This window comes from Necator americanus, chromosome X (assembly GCF_031761385.1).
Source record: "Necator americanus strain Aroian chromosome X, whole genome shotgun sequence".
Taxonomy (NCBI): Eukaryota; Metazoa; Nematoda; class Chromadorea; order Rhabditida; family Ancylostomatidae; genus Necator; species Necator americanus.
In genome coordinates, this window is record NC_087376.1 from 33,530,938 (window position 1) to 33,552,200 (window position 21,263).

At 35.2% G+C, this 21,263-nt stretch overlaps 1 protein-coding gene across 2 annotated transcripts; it reads left to right on the top strand.

Annotated features, from left to right (window-relative positions):
* Positions 1–426: 426 nt before the first annotated feature.
* On the top strand, positions 427–19,530 carry RB195_026235 (uncharacterized protein; the record flags this gene model as incomplete). Of its 2 annotated transcripts, XM_064214692.1 has the most annotated exons (4): positions 427–454; positions 1,608–1,724; positions 17,520–17,752; positions 19,372–19,530. In XM_064214692.1, the coding sequence occupies 4 exons, from the start codon at positions 427–429 to the stop codon at positions 19,528–19,530; spliced, it is 537 nt and encodes a 178-aa protein (XP_064070573.1). The 2 variants fall into 2 exon arrangements, with proteins under 2 accessions (XP_064070573.1, XP_064070574.1); XM_064214693.1 differs by lacking the exon at positions 427–454 and having other exon boundaries at positions 1,613–1,724.
* Between the last annotated feature and the right edge of the window lie 1,733 nt (positions 19,531–21,263).

Below are 21,263 nucleotides of genomic sequence, written 5' to 3' on the forward strand. Positions count from 1 at the left end.
TGAACTTTACAAATCTGTAACCAGTAATTCGGTTCTTTAACACTTTATTTACGTCAAATATCATATATTCGTTAGTTAACGTGTGCGGCAGACCAGCTGATTTGTAATCGCAGATAAGTCAGGATACGAATGGTTTTTTGATCGATTTCTAGGTTCAGTCCTAGATTAGAATGATAGAGGTCATGCCTTCATAAAATTAACTGCTGCCCATTTCTAATGATGAAGTTCAAACTAAAGCAAAAAAAAAATTGAACAAAATAAAGAAATGAAAGCAAAAAAGAACACGACTCTCAACTTCTTCCGGTTTTTTCTCAGTTGAGCACAGACCCACAGTTTCTTCCGATTTTTCTCTAATTTTCCATGGTTGTTGCACTTTATTCCATGATATGTCAAGGAAAAATTTGCTGAGCATCCAGAGTGCGACCAATGTCGATCCTTCTGCTGCTGCTCATATGTGAATGTTGGCTGTTGAGACGACCTTGATGAGTCGCATCGTAAAATTCGAACGTGTTCCACACTGATTGTATTCTTCCTAACTCGGCCAGTTTTGTTAGATATCCTTAATTCAGAAGGATAACCCATGTATTTTTATGTTTTAAATAGATTATTTGGATGTCAGCAAACACGAAATCGCACATTAACTCATTTTTCCAGTTATTCGTGGCTTTTTGCTTTTAGTTTCTGTTTCCATGTCTATTCTACTAACTCAGTTGACCTTCGATAATTCAATGACGGAAAAGACAAAAAAAAATCTGAAGATAATCTAAATTTTGATAAAATTTGCATTTATTGGATGAAGATATAACGTATTTAAAACTGTGGAACTTTTATAATAAATCTCTCTTTGAGACTTTAAGAAGACAGTTAATCGATGCCACGTTTTTATATGTCAGAGAGAATCTCTTAGACTCCTCTTGTTATAATTCACCTGAAATCTTACCTAGTATCGTCATTAATGGTGCTTATGGAAACCACCTATCGATTCCTACATGTTAATTCCACGGTTTGGTTGCAAAAGAGCTGTTGAAGCTGAAAAATCTCAAAAGGGATGTAAATGAGTTTGTGAACTAGGTAATAGTTTGAGGAAATAGGTCTTGAAAAATTGATGTTGAGTTGGAGTCTTCTTTTTTAAAGGGTATAAACAATAAAATATTGTTTGGTAAACATTTTTGTTTGTGTAAAACGGAACCAATTCCAATACAGTGAGGTCGGCGCGGAAGCGATTGGTTCAGGGCAAAGGGAAGAAGTAATGCATATCAAGCAGAAGAGTTGGGCGTTGTGGTGGACGCGCTGCGCTCCCCAGGTTGAACATATTTGACGCCGACTATGTGCTCATTGGCGCCCATTTGTTCTCATTTACGTTTCAAAAAAAATCAAGATCTAGTAAAATCCCATAAAACTTAATGTTGCGAGGTTTTTTTCTTTGCTATATTCCTAATTACATATAACTTAAAATCTACTATCATTTTCTGGTTTGTTGCTGGAACACGAGTTGAAAAACAACTGGACTGTGTCATCAAACTCCATATTCTTTGCTCTGTTCACTTTACAAGTTATTTTTATTGCGTTTATTTCTTCCTTTCCTAAATTATTTATGGAAATCTCAGGTAATATGGACATATGTGACGCTGAACCGTATCTCCTGATAGCTGAGACAACAAGTTGTGCAGAATCACCACCATGTAGTCACATGTTATGCTACGAGCACGTACAATGCTTTCTCGGTATGTGGTCTGCTTTTTTTCCGTAATGATTGCTTAGAAATTCTGCTAGGTTTATTTGTTGCGAATATTGATTCTACAGTAACTTTACGGAAGCAGTAAACGAACTGAAATAGACCGTGGATTCGACGAAACTGTTAATCATTTACCACAAAAAAAGACCGACATGAGTGATTGTCGTTCAATTGTTTTTGTAGAGAGTATCAAAGACATTTTCCCCACTATTGCTGTAAACAGGGTGTGTTTCTGTCTCAATCACGCACTATCATAATTACCCCCCATTGAGGAACTCGTTTTCCGATGCCATTTCCTCTCACCCTAACACCGTCTCTTCATAGAAACATCCCTTGGACAGCTTCACATTTACGTCATTCATCCTATCTTTAACATTTACAGATAAAATCCATCTGAATTTTCCATCAAATGAATTTTAACCTTTAATTAATTTAATTCAAATAATTGAATAGATGACGAATCGATCTGTACCCAAGAAGTTCACAAACAGCTTAAACGGTTCGATTTTTTTCCACATGAGACCAATGAATCATGTTACGCAAGCAATACAACTGATAAAGAGTTGTTCATTTATTCCTATACAGTCATCTATTATTTATTTGCGTATTCTTTTTCTTTTTCTCTTTTTTTCGTGAAATTAATCAAGTAAAAATTGTAGGTATCACTATGAATGGAATATTATGAGTTGCTCATTAAGTCAGAGATAAAATTAGATATTTTCTTGAGGTTTGGCATCTGTTTTGACTCAACACTGCTTGATAATGTAATAATTTATTATCAAAAGGGATTTACGGAAGCATGGAAGTTTGCTGGAAAAGATCTTTTTCAATTGCTCTTCCTTTCATCTCCATCAACAAGCTCTCTTTAGTGGAGTTTTTTTTTGTCCTCATGAAACATTCTCTCAGAAAAAGAAGCTAATTTCACTTCTTGTTCTTGAAGGACGGTTGGTAATGAACCAATCACGTTTACGTAGCGAGAAACTAATGGCACTTGCATTACTAGTTTTTAGTGGAAACGATCATCCCAAGCCCGTCTTGTACTATCTTTTTTTTTCAAATAACTCTCTTCTTTCCTGTGTTTTCCAAACTAGTAACATTCCAGACATGTCGTGAGTTTCTTCTTAATCTGGCAGTGTTTTGAAGGGGGATGTGTTCTCGTATAATTGCCACTTTGTATAAACACGAATTCCTAAGCAAAACTTAGCTGAGGTTTATTCAATTGAATGTGAAAGCCTCCGTGAGTTAGATATGTGTTAATCCAAAAGGAAATTATAGTGAGCACACGAACAAAAAAAAAAACAATTTGGGGTGTTGAGGCAAATATGTATGTACAGTTTTTGGTTTTACATTTATTGCATATATATTTATATTTATATTTATATTTATATTTGTGCTCAACACGTAGCCAGTTTATTAATGAAGAAATCAAAGTGGAAGAAGTACCGTTTTTGGTTATTATTACTCAACTATTACTATTATTCCTACTTTTTGAAGGAAAATTTTCACAAAATGTTGCGATGCTAGTCCTTTTTTTATTGTATCAGACGGTCCCATCTTTCAATAGCAACTACACACTTCCAATAACTTGGCACTCACGAGATCCATAAAAAATATGTACAGTTACTGACAAGACTATGTATTGAAGTACATCTGATTTCTTCACGATCATTTACGATAGTTATTGATTTTTCTACTAAGGAACTTGCTCAATTATTACCATATTTATACCATATTTATTTATGAACTCAAACGAGATATGCGTGTATTTCAAATCGAATTTTTTTTTTTACTGTGGACATTATTTTTCCCAGAACTCATTCGACACAAGCTTATTTTTTCCCAAATCTTACTGAGTTTGCTCATTTTGAAAGCTTCCTGTCCTCGAACCTACGTTTTTCTTTTTCAAGTCCTCATTTTGATACGAGAAGTGATTCCCAGAAGTACTCTTACATCACCGCTCTTGGCTATGGACCGAATTGTTGCGGCGGACGTTCCTTATCTGGGAGCTAACAAAAAGAAAAACACTGATAAGGTGAATTCACTTTACAACTTGAATGACTGAAAAAAATAAAGTGTCTAAATTGCTACATTTTCATTAACTGCTTACATCATCCAATAATTCATTAATTCATTTTAAATAATTTCAATTATATGCAGTTCGAAGGTCATTTTGGAGTTTACGATAGTAGAAATCTCGTAGAATTTTGTAAAGAGAAAGTACAATGAAGAGATTTTTGCAAATATTTCTGTTCTCGATGACAAATATAGGCCTAAAATTTTTGCAAAACTTTGTACGTACTTCTGATTTTAGCGTTTACATTGGACACTTTTAGCTGTTGTTAAATTTTGAATAAAAGTCTGTTTTTTTTTCTTTTTGAGGCTCCAACCCACGTATGCAAGATGACTGAGAAATATTGAGCATTCACTCACCTGTTTGCTCATTTTTCAGCAAAACTGTGTCAACATCTTCACTGAGTGTCCGATGATGAATTGAGGCAAAATTCTCCCGTTACAGGAAGACCTGTTTCGTGCGTACATACATAGCTATCATAAACTTAAGTGGATGGCTGTGTTTTTATGGGAGAACGTATAATTGAGTTGTACGAGACGGCAGTAAATCAAAATCTAGATGTGACCGTCACATTTTCTTTCTAAAACCAATATTTTCTACAAAAATTAATCACTCTGGTAGGTTTATAGCGCAGTGAATTCAGTACCAGTGGATTGTTTGAATAAGACGACATTTAAGGGTACAGGAATTAATTACTTTTTATGCTTGAAATTTTGTTGTCTTGTCGTTTCTGGTTGAAATACATGGCACTGAACAAAATTAATTTGCTTAAGCTAAAATTTCGAGTGTATTTGAATGTTTGCTAAGTCTTAAACGAGAAAAAAAACCCTTCAAACAGAAGGTGATGATTGTCCGGAACAAAAATGTTCAAGACGAAAAGCTAGTTCAGTTCTTGTTGGCTTTTTGGTGCGTCCGTCCTCCAAGTTAAAAAAAAAATTTAAAAAAGACTTTTTTTCACGTTGAAATGTGCTTTCCTTCATTTTCTACAATTTCCTTTCAATTTGCGGACCATCTTTACAGTTTGTTGAAGCAGGGATTCTATTCTTTCTATTTAAGACTTTAATTTATGCAATTAAAAAGAGGTTACTACTGTTTTTTGAAGTCATACATATGTACATAACTTTCCTACAAAGTTTCAAGTTGTTTTACTATCCGACTACAATTCAAAGATAGGATCTTCGGTAATAAACGGAGTTTCCACGGACTTTACCGTTTCCAGATGTTTCAAAGGCTTCAACATAGAATTAAAAAGTTATCATTAAACTCTAATCGTGTACTAGTTTTATGCTGGGAGGATAGTTTGCCAGAGATACTGTATGTACTGTAGCATTATTAGTTAATGGTTGATGCTAACTCATATTTAACTTGTATATTTCGATGAAACTCCTTCAAACTCATCCAATTTTTGGGATTCCCTTTTTCTTGCTGGAGAACTAAACATCATAACTCGTAGAAGTACACAAGAGAGTAGATGCTTTATTTTCTTTTTTTTTTTTTTTTGAAAATTCCCACCTGTTGAAGTATGTAGTCCGTGTAGGCACGTGATTCTAAGGATTCTCTGTTCATTATTAACAACATTGATCATCTCTTTACTTTTATTTCCAATCATTTCTGTTTTCCCTCTGAAAATGTGTCTAAATAGAAACATTGTAAATAAAGACACCGCTTCATAATGTAGTACTAAATTGCAGAGGTCAATTTGTTTTGTTTATTTTGTTAATTCGAAAGTAAGGGCGGTTTTTTTTTTAATTTAAGCTTGCACTCAGCAAAAGGTAGTTTTGCGTTATGTAATATTTATTTAAAAGTGTCTTTCTTTCTCTACAAGGTAGTATTTTTATTTTTTTTAAATGCTGATTTATTTTTTTGTTAATTTCTAGATCAATATAATATAATCGATTTCTGAGTAATAAAGTACAATGCGACTGTAGTTGCTCAAAAGCGGTCAAGCGGCTGTTGGACCTAATTTTTTTCAAAACGTCTCGTAAATATGCTAGTACACTTGGTTGTCCTGACATCTAACATTTGAACAGCGAACATTGAAGATCTTTTAGAAAAATTAGTTATCATACCTCATTTTTCAGCTTTCAGTTGTCAAGAATTGCTAATTTTTGAATAATAAACCGTAGATTTTCTTTATGAGACTTCTAATACCTCAAAAGAAATAAAATAATAGCATAGGAAATTGATAAAATAACGATAGTGTTTCTGATGTAGAGATTCAATCCAGTAAACATGTTTGAGGAAAAGAAACTGGGCGGTTTTAGGAAATATAAATATTGTTTTCTACGATAATCTATTACTACAGTATTGTATTATTATTGTGTTAGTTATTGATTTTCCATAGAATTCATGGATGCGATACTTGGGGCCGGTGCTCCGACCACCTTCACTTCTGGACGGGTGGCTAAGGGATCCTCGTGACTTGAGGTGCACCCCATGAGCTAGACTTCCTTCACCTGAGGAGGGTTCGGCTCCTCCCTATCGCACCCATGAAAGAATTCCATTCATTTGAGCGGAACTGGTTGTACATAATCGATAAATGTATTGATGTGCGTCGGTCAAATGGTAGATCAACGCTTCAAAATTAACCTCTCTTTTTCCATTTTTTTGGTAACGTGAATTATTGAAAGGATTTTTCATTGTGATACTAAGCCGTGCGTTTAATTTCGAACACCACTGGCTTGTTATAGAAGCCGAAGCAAGTGGGTAAACATTGTGACGGCGGTGTTGTGTAAGTCGATCAACGTCCGTCAACACCTATATGTCGAAACCGCCTATTTCACATTTACCTCATTGTCGAGTCAAACACCTCAAATATTCACCTCTCACAATACATTAACGATTCAAAATAACATTTTGTGAAATTCACAGCGTTTCCGACAAATATAATGCGCATCTTTGTGTTAGCGTACGAATATCCGTGTCAGTGCAGATACCAACCAAATTTCCTGGACTTTTATGATGTCATGTTTGCGTATATGCCCTGTTATTGCTAGTAGTATGTCGATTGGATATTTACAGAAAACACATAGTTCACTATTATCAGATATGGATTGGTAAACGCAAACAGTCAGGCAATTGTGGATAGTCCTGATATCGATTCTGCTTTTCATTGCTTCGATGCTTCATTTGACGTTTCGTTCAAAACTGTTTATTGGACTTTTTGCACACTCGGGAACAATTTTGCTTTCAGGATTCACTACGATAGTTTTCCCACCTAAGTCCAGACTATTTTACGTTTGCTTTTCCTAAGCGCTATCTTAATCGTGCAATTCTCACAAATCCCAGAAGTGGAGAGTTTTTAGGTGCCGCGCAATGTTTTTTCTTCTTCATCTTAGTTCAATGATCTCACGTGGTTTCAGGTGAAGTACCTTGATGTGGTTTTAGTGAGTCATTGTGTAACAAGTAAGTAGCATCAGCATTGCTGTTTCCTGTTTGTTCCTCGCCCAACCAACGTTCTCAACTCACGTTATCGAACGTTCACACCGGCCTGTTTAGTAATCCGAGATGTTTGCTCGACATTCTGTCTCCTCACTCATAGTTTATCTGTTATAAATTCTCCTGCATACAAAATTGATGTTATTCAAACTGTACAGTTACGTGGTACGTGTTCGTGAAAAACATTTGTTTCATACGATCTTGTAGAGTCAGACTTGTCGGAGAAAAATATCTCGTTAGGAACCCGCAGAAATCATTGACCAAAAGTTTTTATGCTTGAAATTTTGCCGCCATCATTACTATTTGTTCTCCTGTACAGATGTATTGCAATATTCCATAACTGCTTTGTCCGAAGATGTTTTTGAATGTTTGCATGTGATGTGATTTGTTCTATTCTCTGTGTGTCATTTTATTTCTGTGTGCAGAGATTTAAAGTAGTTTTCAAACAGGTGACGGAGCGAATTGAAAAGTTAGAAGAGAAATACACAGCCATCATTTCCGCAGATTCACTCCTACTGACTGCGCCTTCACTTTGGCGAATTTCTTCGCGAAACCGAGCTACGAAACTGTTCAAAAACCTACTAAAAATCAACATATCACCTTTTTTAAGCAATATATTTGCATAGATATATTTTTTCCATTAACTTCCGTTAATTTGATTTCTTTTTAATTTTGTTTGTCAATTTTTTCACCATCTTATCCTTGTCCTACGACTTAAGGCGCCCTTTACTTTCATTTACATGTGTTTCCTCTTTACTTTTTTATACTTTGTTAATAATGAACAAAAAACAGCATAACAGCAACAAATTATTTTTACGATTAGGACGGTTACAGGTTTTTTGCACTTTCAAGGAGTTTCTTTTGACACTCTGTTGGAGTGTTCGCTTTAAAATTGATTTTTTTTTAGTGAATATTTACAATTTCTCAGGATAATCTTCGAAAGTCTTCAGAAAGTTCAAGTTTAAACTGTGACGTTTCCTCACTCTATGTAGTTATTTTCAACAACCAGTGAACACTTCTAACTTTGTTTTAACAGCAAATTTACGTTCTGGCTGTGCAAATACAGGCTGACCACGTGAAGTCACAATCTCTGACGAATGTTGCGCTATGTCCTATTTTTTCTGTGTATCATATTACAATGCACACCAATGTGAATTGTTGGATTTTTCTTCCATAAAAGCTGCGCTGAAGATGCACTTATAGCGCAATGTTTTGCATAGAAGTGCGCAAATATTTCCCGATTTCTCTTTATGTTCCGAAACAATAGTCAATTCTACACGTTCTTCATTATGTTTGCTATTGAAGTGGAGAAATTTGGTCCATGTTGAATAAGAAGAAGATAATAATCGGTCATTGTGAAGCGAACACACTAGGCACAACGCTAGAATTCGTCTTCTGCCGTATGAAAACTGTTCTGGAAATGCGAATTTGATTTGATGGTGAACAAGGTTAATCTACTATTATTTTCACTAAAAAATGAGTAATTCCAAAGTTATGATGAATAGGAATCTATTGAAATAGGTGTTTTCATCGTCAAAGAATCTCTAATGATCTAACGATTGCCGATCGATAAAGTTGCAAGGGTCCATGTTAGAGAAATCACTGCACTATCCAACATAACGATGCCTTTATTTTCCATTTATTTTATAGTTTTAGTTGATTCTTTTTTTTGCTCTATAAACCGTTCTTCTTTCATCGTTTGCTGAAGATTCATCGTTTTGGAATTTCTTTCTTGAGCCATCCTGCTTCAAAAGGAGAGAAGAATAGCAGAAGAGAACGTGAATCATTACACTCCATAGAATTTCATAAAGATATTCTAGGAATTCAGTATCCTTAATTACAAATTACACACATGTGTAATTTATGTCGCAGTGATATAACAAAGCTTTTTTTGTTTGCCTGTTTCTTTTTACCAATTGTAGTTTTTTTTTCTTTTAGACATATGTGGGACTTCAGACCTCTACAGTACTGATCTAATTTGAATAAGGTGATATAGTGCAACTGAGTCTGATTTATGAATTTATTTCGTAATAGAACTGAAATTATCTTTGCTCCTAACAGCTCAAAATATTCTTGAATTTTATTCATTGCATTGTTCTCAGACCCATGGATTCTTTGGCCTACTCTGGAAATGTGCTGAAGCCTAGATATGAGGACCAGAAACAAGAAATCGGACAACTTTGTTTCTTATTAGAGGCTCATTCCTCTGTTTTTTACTTTCCTTGTAATTTATGTCCAGAGTTTTGCATTTGCTGCAGAAAGGGAATTATATCTCTTAAGAATACGGATATTCTGAAGCTCTGGTTAATGTTGGTACGTTGCTCTCACAATCACATATAAGAAATATTGGTGAATTCTTCAAAGTAGAAACGGATTCAACAAAAAAAAACTTTTTTCTTCCTCTCTGGATAAAGGTGATAATTTCAGACAACTGTTAGTATATCTTTTAGCACAATTTTTACACCTTATATTGTAAAATTAATAGAAAAATGTAGGAATGTAATGAAATCTATGGCGTTTATACGAGTGCATATCAATGTTTTTTCGTTGGGATTTAAGTGTACCAAACTATATTTTCTTTTTTTTTTGTTGAATTCTTTAAGAAGGAAAAAAATTAGGCTTGAATCAATCTAAATGAAGTGGTCCAGCGTGGAATTCACTGTAGTTGTTGCAAGGCGTTCAACCGGCTTTTCGAACGTCACTAAGTGTTCAATGATTCAGTAAAAGGAGCGGCGACGTCAATGGGGTGCGGTCGTTTCTCGTGTCGTTCTTTTATGAGACTGTAGACGTTGGAATATCGTTAGAAGAACTTCTGTATTCTTCATTCATATGTGTAATGCTCTACGTTCTTCTCGTCTCCATGAGAAACTCCTTTTCCTCCACTTCTATCCATGCTCTTCATTTTTTGTTGAGTTTAGCCACCGTTGAAAAGAGTGACGATCGACTTTTTATCGATTATGATCAGATTTTTTTCTCTCTCACTCAATAGATTACTGTATATGTAATCTATAGATCATTCGTGTAAATATCTCTAAGCGATAGTTTCACCCGTAATAGCGTAATCAATATGCTTTCAGCGCAATCAGTACTGATATCGATCATTTGCGTGCATACGAAAACTGAATTAATTTTGACACGATCCGATACATTTTTCCCATGAATTCCCGCATGCTGTTAACGTTTACATGTTTTTTTTTCTTGAATGTATCAAAATTTATTATGATATCAGATTCAAATTTATCAAATTTCATAGGAATTGTTAAGATAAATTTTCCCGTTTCATTGTGACTTTATTGATTCATCGAGGAGGCACCTCCTTGTTAACTGAAATCGGTTATGAGTCATATACTCGGCAATAATTGATGATTTGAATTCACTACCAAGAATGATTCTGTATCGGATGTTTTTTGAAATTCTTGCAAAATGGAAAATTCATTGAGATCTACGTTGAGAGTTGATCGATTGCCATCCGAGCGAATCCGATGACGACTTCTCTCGTCTAGGAATTATTAAGTTGTTGGTTTCACAGTAGTTATCTATACTATACATAATTCATCCACGTCTACTTTTTCAGCTTTAAATTACAGATAAATATGTAATTTTTGAACTTTTAATCATTTATTGTTGTTGGTCTGATCAAAGCATTTGATCTCTATGCGCCGATTTGACCACCAATAATCAGCAGTTTGGCCAATGTTCTCACTTTTTCTGTTTTCTTTCATTGATTAATTCATGAAGACTTGATAAACTATTCTTTCGGACTGATTTAATTGTTTATTTGCGTTTCAATTGATCCTATTTAACATTTAATTATTAAAACAATTTCGTTGTCTGAATTTGTGATAATCGATCTGTCTTGCACTTGTACGCTTGACAGAATCACTTTTTTTCAATCCGCTCCTCTATTTTTGCTTTTTAGCTCACAACAAGAGCATCCTTGAATTCTGATGTAAGAATTAAGTTGGTGCTTTGAACGGGAGTTAGAAATATATCTGAATGTTTTACAACTCTGAGTTTGCTTTTTTGTACCAAAGGTGGTAAATAATTTCAGTACTTTGTTTTTTTTTCTTCACTTTTTAGACGGATGAAAAGATAACCAAATCACACCGAGAAGTCATTGAAAACTAGCGGAACTGCACACAAACATCTTTCAGACATTTTTTCGAAGTAAACCCCAGATTATTGCACTTATCGATTGATGACATGGTAGCACTGAGAACGGTGAAGTTTTTTTCTGTTGAAACTACGCAAGCGCTGACAGGACAGTGATAGTGCCTCGTAACTGGAATTCCTTTGAATTTGGTAGATACAAATGAGAGATATGGAGCTCATGAAAATTTTATGATTCGAGACCTTCATTAAGTTGTCTGCTGCATAGGTTGTGTATTTGAATTTCAGTTCACTTTTATCATTTATTTCTAGTTAATTTTTGATATTCGTCGTGTTTCTCTTATGTGATAGTGAAACAACATAGTGTTTGTCGTTCTGCTCAAGTTAATTCTCATCAGAATTCCTCCTTTCACTTCTTGGGGGAATTTGATAGGTACATAGACTGAAAAACTGTGACTTAGAAAAGTGTAAGGAATTTGAGGGGTTTTTGAACTTTTTTTTTTAGTTCTTAAGGTCAGATATTTCAATTTAGCTACTTTTATTACAGGAGGGAGTTGCCTCGTTTGGTGAACTGATTTATTAAATACTTCTAACGTTTTCTCCATTCTTGAGTTATAAGAGACGTTTTCTCGTTTTTACTGTGACAGCCGCAGACCACAACCCGAATCTTACCTTTTAATTGAAAAAACTGAACGGCGGAAGTTTCCGTTAATGCTACCTTCAAGGATAATCATCATTGCTTGGAAAATTGTGTAGTGGCTAGAATTTCAACAATCCCGTTGAAGTCGCAGCACGTGTTGTTTTCATGACTGACTTCTTCACAGGTAATTGCCGTTGTTACTTAGCGTTCCACGAAGAAAAAACTACGAAATATGTGGAGCGGTGGCAGAGACGGCGACCTTAGTCAATTTTTTCCCTAAGCGTCGTCTTGGGAAACTTGTCAAATCTAGCTAATACGGCCATTACTTGTGACATCTCATGTTTCGCTCGTTCACAACCTCCATGAATCGTGTAGTCTTTCATAGTTGTGAGACCGACACAATTTGTTCAATTGCTCCCCGTGGACCGTTCCTGTTGTGTCGGCGTCAAACGTTGCTTCACTCTTAAAGCGAGGATAAGATCACCTTGGAAGAGTTATATGAGATTCCAGTGAGGTCTATCACTGCATTTATTTTTTAAGCTCTTGAGTTGCAGTAGAACGTACTTTCGTCGTTCATTTCCTGCTTCTGAAAAAATCCTTTTCCTTCTTTCCGAGATCTTATTCTCGAATTCTGTGCACTGTTTTGTCATTTTTTTTTACTTTTTCAGTATTTATAACTGTCGTCTAATGAAAAAGTTTTGAAGAATTTGCTTTTGTTCGAGTTCCAGTTTTTCACTTATAATGGATGTAAGCATACAGAAGTAATTTCCTCCGGATGAGTTTGATTATTTCTTCCTGGCGTGCTTCACGGATGGAGTTTCCACCAAAGCCATCATAGTTCTATATGTCTATCTACGAAAAGGATTTGTTTGCTCGGGTTAGCGGGTTATGTGCGTAAGTCTACAGGCGTCGCTCTTATTTTTCTTATACACATTCTACTGGAATTGACTTTAAAATTACCTGCTGAGCATCGGAATTTCGGAGTATTTCTCTCAGACCTTCGTAAACCTTTTGTCTTGCTCGAAATTCATGCTCATATAGCAGAAAAGATGCGTTATTGGCATCTTTTTCTGCTTTTGGTTCTGCTTTTTTCTCATTTTAATTTTTTTTCTAAAAATCGTTTCTAAATACACCTATGCTAAGATCGCAGTAGTCGAATAGTTTTACATCTGCAAGTATGCCTAAATGTAGAATTTTTCATGCGTTACGTTTTTTTTCAAAATACGTACATGCAGCACTAGCACAAGTCTGTTGAACATGAAGTCGTGGTTTCTCTTTATTTCTTTTATGTTCCCTTGCTTGTGAGCGATATTTATTCCTTCATATCATTTTATTCTGTCCTTATAAGAAGAAACGCTGCTACTGTTCTTATTCAAGTGCTTCCTGAAACACGATTCATTCTCCTGACTTGTTTATTTGATAAGGCGAAAATGTGCACATTGTTTTTTCATGAGCCCTCGATGAGTCCTATGGAGAAGAATAATTTCGATGCTTTTTTGCTCTTCATTTTTACCAGAAAAATCGCCATGAATGTCCTGGATGAGCTCAGGAGACTGCTTGAGAGCGCTTCAGGATGTGCTGAGGAAAAAGAACAAGTAGTTTCGAGGAGCACAATAGCTTATTCTATCGTTTCTCCGATATTGTTGTGTGACCTTTATAGTGCTTTAATCGCGATCGCAGCCCACTCAGCACTGATTTAGCTATTTCAGCTGATTCAGTCGAAATGGTCCAGGGAAGAAGATCGTTCCTGGATTGTCATCACGGATTCCTTGACTTGACTCTTCACTCCCTAGAAGAAAGCTCTTTTCTTTCTTTGATGGAATGAGTAAAAATTGGCTACAGGCCATGTGATCGGACTCTGTGGAGCTTCGAGTATTTAACCTTACCTTTTTTCCACTTTTTCTGTGCTAGTAATAGAAGAGCTGCTAGGAAACTTGATATTAAGTTGCTTCACTTAAAAATTATTTGTCAGGATAGGTAAATTGACAGAGGTATGGCAACAAATGTGACAATTGTGATAATCCGGAGGAATCACTTCGTTCCCAATCATAGTAGGGTGAAGGATCTCTCTTCTAATGCGCAGGATACCTTGATCCTCACATTATATGCTTTTTGATATAGTACAAAGTTTAGTTTGAAAAATTAACTATGGTCATTCAAATTTCAAAGCTATCCAGGAGAGATTTATGCTAATAAGCATGCTGCGAACAAATATGTGCCTTCTGAATAGCCTTGAGCATACTCAAGTTACCATGGAAACCGGGATGGAAAAATTCACGATATCTGCAGTGTTCAACTAGATTTATAACCTTTTTTTTGTGTTGGCCTTCAGCACCAGTATTCCCAATGGACATTATCCAAATTCAAGTAAAAAGAGCTTGAAAAATTTTTATGTGTGCCTCTGCTCTGTTGTGGTTGTGTCATTGTTTAAGTGTAATTCCAAATATAAATGTGGTACTCCTTTTCTATAGCATAACTATCGTTGTTATTATTACTTATCCATCAATTATCCACTTCATAAGATCTTTATATAGAAGAGTATTCCTTTATACAATACATCTTCGTATTCCTTTTGAATAAGTGAAGTGAAGCAAGTAAGACAAACTGATCTCTTTCTTTTTTCTTTAATTTTATTATTTTTTTCGTCAAACTTAACTTTACAACACTGCTGTGAAATATGGCGGCAAGAATTTTTTTAGTGAATCACGCTATGCAAGTGAAGAGTAGAAGCGTCCCTAGCATTGAAATTTGCTTTTGTCGTATCCTCCACGCATTTTGTGCCACGTATGTCCTTCAATTTCGTGGATTAAACCACATTTTATCAAGCAGTAGTTCGGAATTTCTCCAACATTTATTATTGTATTCTGAATTTCTCCAACATTTATTATTGTATTCTATTTGCCGTAACCTCTTCATACAAATATCTCCCTGCTCTTAGTGTGTACACTTCTCACTTTCAATGTGGTTGCCTTGAAAACGAAAAGAATTTGTAATCTGGATTAGGAGCAGTCATTTAGAATAAAAAGGAAAACTGTTTTCACTTGCATTGTCACATACGTCATTATTACACAAATGTTTTCATATCATCGCCACTTTCGTTACTTTCACGATCCATCAAGTTCGCCTTTGACGCGTTTTTGCGTTTTGGTTGCAATATTTGACCAGTAATTTCACCTCTACATATATAGTAGAAATATCTCGGTCATGCTACAAAATCTTATGGACTTTGTTTCTACAAGTACGATTCTTCTATGTATATATATTTATAATGCCGGCACTTGCTGCATTACATGCTATGAATATCATTTTTTTTCGTTTTGCTAGTTATTCTTGAAGAATTTTTACCTGCTCGGATCTTTTCAATGCTGCTACACCGTCTATGTAGTTCTAAAATAAAGAGTTATGCAACAGGCTCCGCTTATCGCTATTTCTCGTCGTTGGCGTTCAATTCCTTTTCTCCAACCTTAAACTTTCTTTTTTGTTGTAGCTTTCAGACTGTTTATTTTTAACAATGACTTGGCAGTTCTAGAATAGCTCCAAAAATAAGAAGTTTTGATTCATAGGTGCCAAAATTTAGTAGATGTTATGACACTGTTTATTACAACAGGTTTATGTCATACATCTAAGAAAAAAGCCTCCTCACACTACAGAAATGAGGGAATGAAAGAGATAATCACGTTACATAGGAGTATTTGTTGCATATCTTGCGATCTCCTGGGGTTAGATTCGGATTCGGCTGATCTATCAAATTCACAGCCGCAGCGATCCGGATCTGTTTTTTCTGTCAGCGGTTAAGTTCTTCCTTGAAGGTTTGCGTTGATGTCGGAAACCGGAAAGCTTCGCTGTTGCAAAAGAACCTACTTGAATGGTCATCCAATTTTCGTTTTTCTGACCATTCTTAGCATTCTGCGTTGAAAATCGTTAATACAACGAATTTGGACGTTGTATTCCAATAGTGCTGTGGTTTCAAACGAAGGGGCATCCAGAATCCATTTAACGGAGAATGAAGTCATTTGAGAATGATAGCTTTGTGAAACACTAGAAAATATGATTTGTTTATGTTTCCAACGTATTTTTGAAACAAAAGGATCTGTATTTCTTTATTTCACAGGCAAATCTAACCTTCATCTTTTTAGGTGACCTAAAATATTGAAAACTTATCTTCGGAGAAAAATGGTAAAGGATGAGAGCAAGAGAACGATGTGCTCGCCGTGTTTCTTTTATAAAAAGTTCTCTCATTGGGCTACATTTGTTCAGAAACTGTGAATTCCAGTAATAATACTAGTAATAGATAATAGAGTAATGGAAATAGATAATTTTACAGTAATAGATATAATACTTGCGAAATAGCTTGAATTGGAATCTATGTATTTACAGTTCGTGATCTCTTAGTTATTTTTATATTAAGGACCTTTAAACAGAAAGGAAGGACTTTATAGGAGAGGCTACAGAGTTACTATTTATTATAGGTCTATCCATGCTAAAACTGCTCCACTGCTGTAATATTAACATTGAAATGCGAATCAAATGAGATTACAGTGATCTTGATACTATAATGATAATTGCAAAGAAGTAATGATCTGTTATAGGTAGTTTCGACTAGTATATTTCAAATTTAGGATCTCACTCAAGTACAGATTTCATGTGTAAGATGAATATTCCGCTAGCTGCGTTTTTTTCTGTGGTGAAAAGAGGTAGAGGTGGATATGAGGTGACCTTGCTGAAGTACAGTTGAAGTAAGAGAGCACTAGGCTGTTCTTTCGAGCAGAAAATTATGAGTTCCCACTTATCTACATGATTTTGAAGCTTAAGCGCGATAGTACACAAATTTAAATGAGGCCACAAGTTTTTTCCCTAATTTGATACAGATTTCTGCTAGAAGGATGTATTTGGTTGCGAAATCGGCGTTCAAACTAATGTTCAATAAGAGAGTGACTTCCAGTTATCTTCGCTGTTTTCTGAAAAGTTTTCTAATTGAATACCGTAGCGTGCTGTCCTACTGTCTGTTGAGATGTTCTTCTAGCAAATCAGTTAAGTGCTGTCGTTGTAGGAACTGACATTTATCTTATTTCTTCTCGAAACCTGAATAGAAACGGACGACAGTTCGATAAATATGTTTTCGCCTTCGAGAGCAGTTTCAGATGTAAATTAATCAAGGAAATAATGCTGCAACACTACTCTTTCTGTACCTCCTTGCTTTCTCCTTCTTCACTCTCTTTATTTCCTATAATCGGCATTTCCAATCATTCATCATAATGATTTCGAACATTTAAGTGAACAATATTTCCATCAGCTTTCAGTTCTTATTACTCTTGATAGAAGCTTCTAAGAATTCTTTATAGAGCGCGATTAACGTATACAAACCATCTATAGTTTTTTTTTCAATTAAATTCGTTATTCGTTTAACTTTTGCATGGAATGTGACCACCGCCCTTTCTTTTTTTTTTCTCGTTCCTGGTGACTTTTCTGGAATTCAACGAGATGACCGTGTAAGTGTACGAGTTCTTACCAGTTTTTCCTTTCAGCCTCCACTCTCTCGCCGATCGTTGCCGGTTGTCGCACTCCCGAGAGGGAGCTGTTCTGCGTCTGTCCGTCGCTTCCGCGCCAATTCTCATCGTTGTCCTCATCATACCGTAAGCACGGAACAACCCAATCCACTATGAGTACTGAAAACTCAACTACAGCTTTATCGGATTCACAGGAAGATGGTGGAGGCCTAAGCGGAGGAGTTATTGCACTGATTGTTATTGGAGTCATCGTGAGTTTTTCTTTTCATTTCTAAATGAATTTTTCCTTTGGAGACATCACGTAATCTTTAAAACTGTTCATCATTCCAAAACTGCAGAGTTCTGTAGTTTTGGAACGATGAACGTTCGTACATGTTAAATCTACGATATAACTTACTCAGTAAACGTCAATAGTACAATTAGTCTGGCATTTATAGAAACGCTTTTGAAGCTGGGAATCTGGTTTTGTTTTTCCTGTTGTGAAGTTCCAAGGGAGGCGTTCGGCAAAAGCTGCTCAAAGTTAACCGGAAATTCCAATGTTTACCTTGTTCGGCAGCAAACAAGACCAACTTGGCCACTAGTGAGGGGTATGAAGTGATGTGCGTGCAGTGATTTGAACTTTGAGAAGAGGAAGTAATACGTTCAGTGAAAAAAAAATCCACCTGTTTCATTTCACGGACATAATGAACAGGATAGTTTACAAAACCAAATGCTAAGTATTACACAAGAGACGAATTAACAAAACAAAGACCTAGTGACATTCAGAAGAGCAAGCAAGTGATTTTGTGTCGTTCAGAGATATTGGCACTAATACTCTGTATATTCCAGGAAAATGTCCTTAAGATACAACTGAACAGATCTGCTAGATTTTTGCGTTGACAATAATAACAGAACATCTAAGATAAGATTTTTAATTACCAAAAATGTTTGATACGCTAATGGAAGTGTTTTGATAATCTACGCTATTTATTCTATTTTATTTATTTTACTCTTGAAATTTATTGACCGAATTCATGTAGTGTATACATATCAGACGCAGAAATTGAACTGAAAAAAACTTCGATATTCTTTTCTGATGGAACAGATGCAGTAAACAGAAATATCAGAACGAACTAATTCCTATCACCAAGGACTAGGTTCAAGAAATGTCTATTTTAACGGAGTAGGACCTTTAAGTAAATAGCATTATCTAGAGGACGGCCCTTCAAAAGTGTACTTTTATGTTTTTATATGAAGTCGAATTGTGTTCCTGTATTCAAATGTTTATTGAAGGCGGTTTATAGAGGGTGCTCCTTCGTACTAGGAACTTCTTAGTAGCAATAAATAATGGGAATTTGGTGATTTTGTATTTGCATTATTCCTCTATAATATAGTAACTGTAGCGTGTACTTTAAAATGATATTTTCTTGACTTCTTCGGTGGTAGTCACGTAGATTACACCTGTGGGCTTTTTTTATTGCATTAATGAGCTTGTTCTAAATTCAATTGAAGTAGAAATGGAGCAGCGGCATAGAACGAGATGATTTGCTACGCAGTAGAAGTGTTTCAAGATCAAAAACTAGCTATTTTAAACAGTGAAGGGCAAATTTTGAGGGAAAAGGATAAAATGTGGTATAAAAAAGTCATATAGAAATCTCCACTTAGTTCGATATTCTAATGAAGCTAACTCGAATCAGTTGCTACTGTAAAACTTATCTGTGACAACCCTTATTCAAAATTACATAAACAAATATGTCTGGTTACTTGTGTATAACAGAAAATTTCACAGACGGATTGAAATTGTTCAAGATTAGATAAGCAATTCTGACTGATTATTTATGTGTAGCAAACAATTACCGATTGTATTGAAAATATATGAGCCTCGTTACAGCTTGCTGTGGTTCTTATTGCTGTACTCGTCTTCTTCGTGGTGAAGTTGATTCGAGATAGGAGACGAAATCACGGTGAATACCGTCCCCAATTCGAAGAACTACATCATGCAAAAGACTTGCCATATCTGCAACCGCCAGCCGTTGAAGGACTCATCTAAACCTGACGAGTTAGTCAGACTTCACCTCGCCGATAGTCAAATCCCTTGTGAACCGTATTTCGATGATTATCCTGACAAAGTTACTGTTTATGATCGATTATTGCAGCATGATAGCAGCGTTGTTAAGGTTATGATCTATCATGAAGTTTTCCGACGAAATTTGCATACTTAATGAATGAAACTGCGATTTTATCTAGGGTTTTACTACATCCGGTCGTTTTTTTTCCTCCCCCTCACTTATTTTTGTGATCCGTCCGCCACAGAGGACATTCTCAGGTTGTACGAAATACAAAATGATGTCTAGTTATTCAGATTTTCCGTTTTCTTACAATGAATTCTATTTTCACTGTCGCTTTTTTTTTATGATGTGGAGGTACGGAGGATGTACACGTGTGCCTCTCTTATGATCGTGAATCTTTCAATTGTGCTCCTTTCATAATGTTTGTTCCCTAATTATTTTCTCCTCACATTGATACAGCTAGTTATCAATTAGAATTTACGTATTTTATTTATGTTCTGTCCAACACTTAAGAAATTATGATGGTTATCAATCAAAGACAAATGATGCCAAGATACTGTGATTGGAAATATTGTTTTGCCATTAGGCATTGTAAACCCCCGGTATTTTGTATTTGTATAGTGCTATTTAGAAGAGTCTATAAATATTTTCATTATTGCATGTCTTTTAAAGTGTATCTGGAGAGATCTGTTCGGAACAGGTAAAAATATCCTAACATCAACAATTCACTTGTGGAGTTGTATAGGGAATGAAATAATGGTTGCGGTAGGATAAACGAATTTGCTGCTATGAACGACGGAGGGCAAAGAATAAGTGCATCAAGAAGTTTCTTTTTCACGAGGAATAACGTGCGTAGGTATGTCTTTTTATATAAGAATAAAAATTTAATTTTTATTTGAATCAATTTTTGTATAGAAATGTTGTAACGACTATGTTATGGTCTACGGAACATTAATAACTTTTACTTCCTCTGTTTGGACGATTTTTCTCGTGAATTATTACGTGATTTCACGTGAGATGTTGTTGTTATTCTCAAAACTTGAAAACCTCATTAAATTCCACTTATTTCTAAGTGATATAAATAGAGCAGCGGGTATTAAGGAAGTCTTTTTTTCTTCGAAAAAAATTCACTGCGATTATTTTGAACAACTTAATGAAGCCTCGAGGAGCGCTAAGAGATCGAGTTAAAATTCCCTTATTTTTAGATGAAAGAATTACAGCAGCAGATATCATCTTCATCGCCCTCGGATAATTTCTGTAGGTTTACCGTTTCTCCTAAGTAAAACATTTTCTTTCTCTTAGAATTTAACTTGAACCACCGAAATTTGCTTCAAAAGCATGAAAATTTGGGAAAAATATGGACATTACAGACTACTCAGGGAAATTATCTATTTAAAAAAAAATAGAAAGAAAACTAATGACGATTACCTACAATCATTTGATTTCCCTAGGTGTCAAATTAGCAGAGATCCCTGAAGGCAGTGTTATGTTGGACTGTATTGAATCATTTGAGATATTTGTCTTTTTTTTTTTGCAACTGATACGCACGAGTTCTGGTCCTGAATCTACAAAATTAGTCGGAATAAATGTGTTAGATAAAAATTTCAAAGTAACATTATGGTAAAAATACAATTTAACCATTGCATGCGTCTTCAAAAAAGCCTTTTTAAAAATTAAAGAGAAAATGGTAGTTTATTACATATCAAAATTCCTT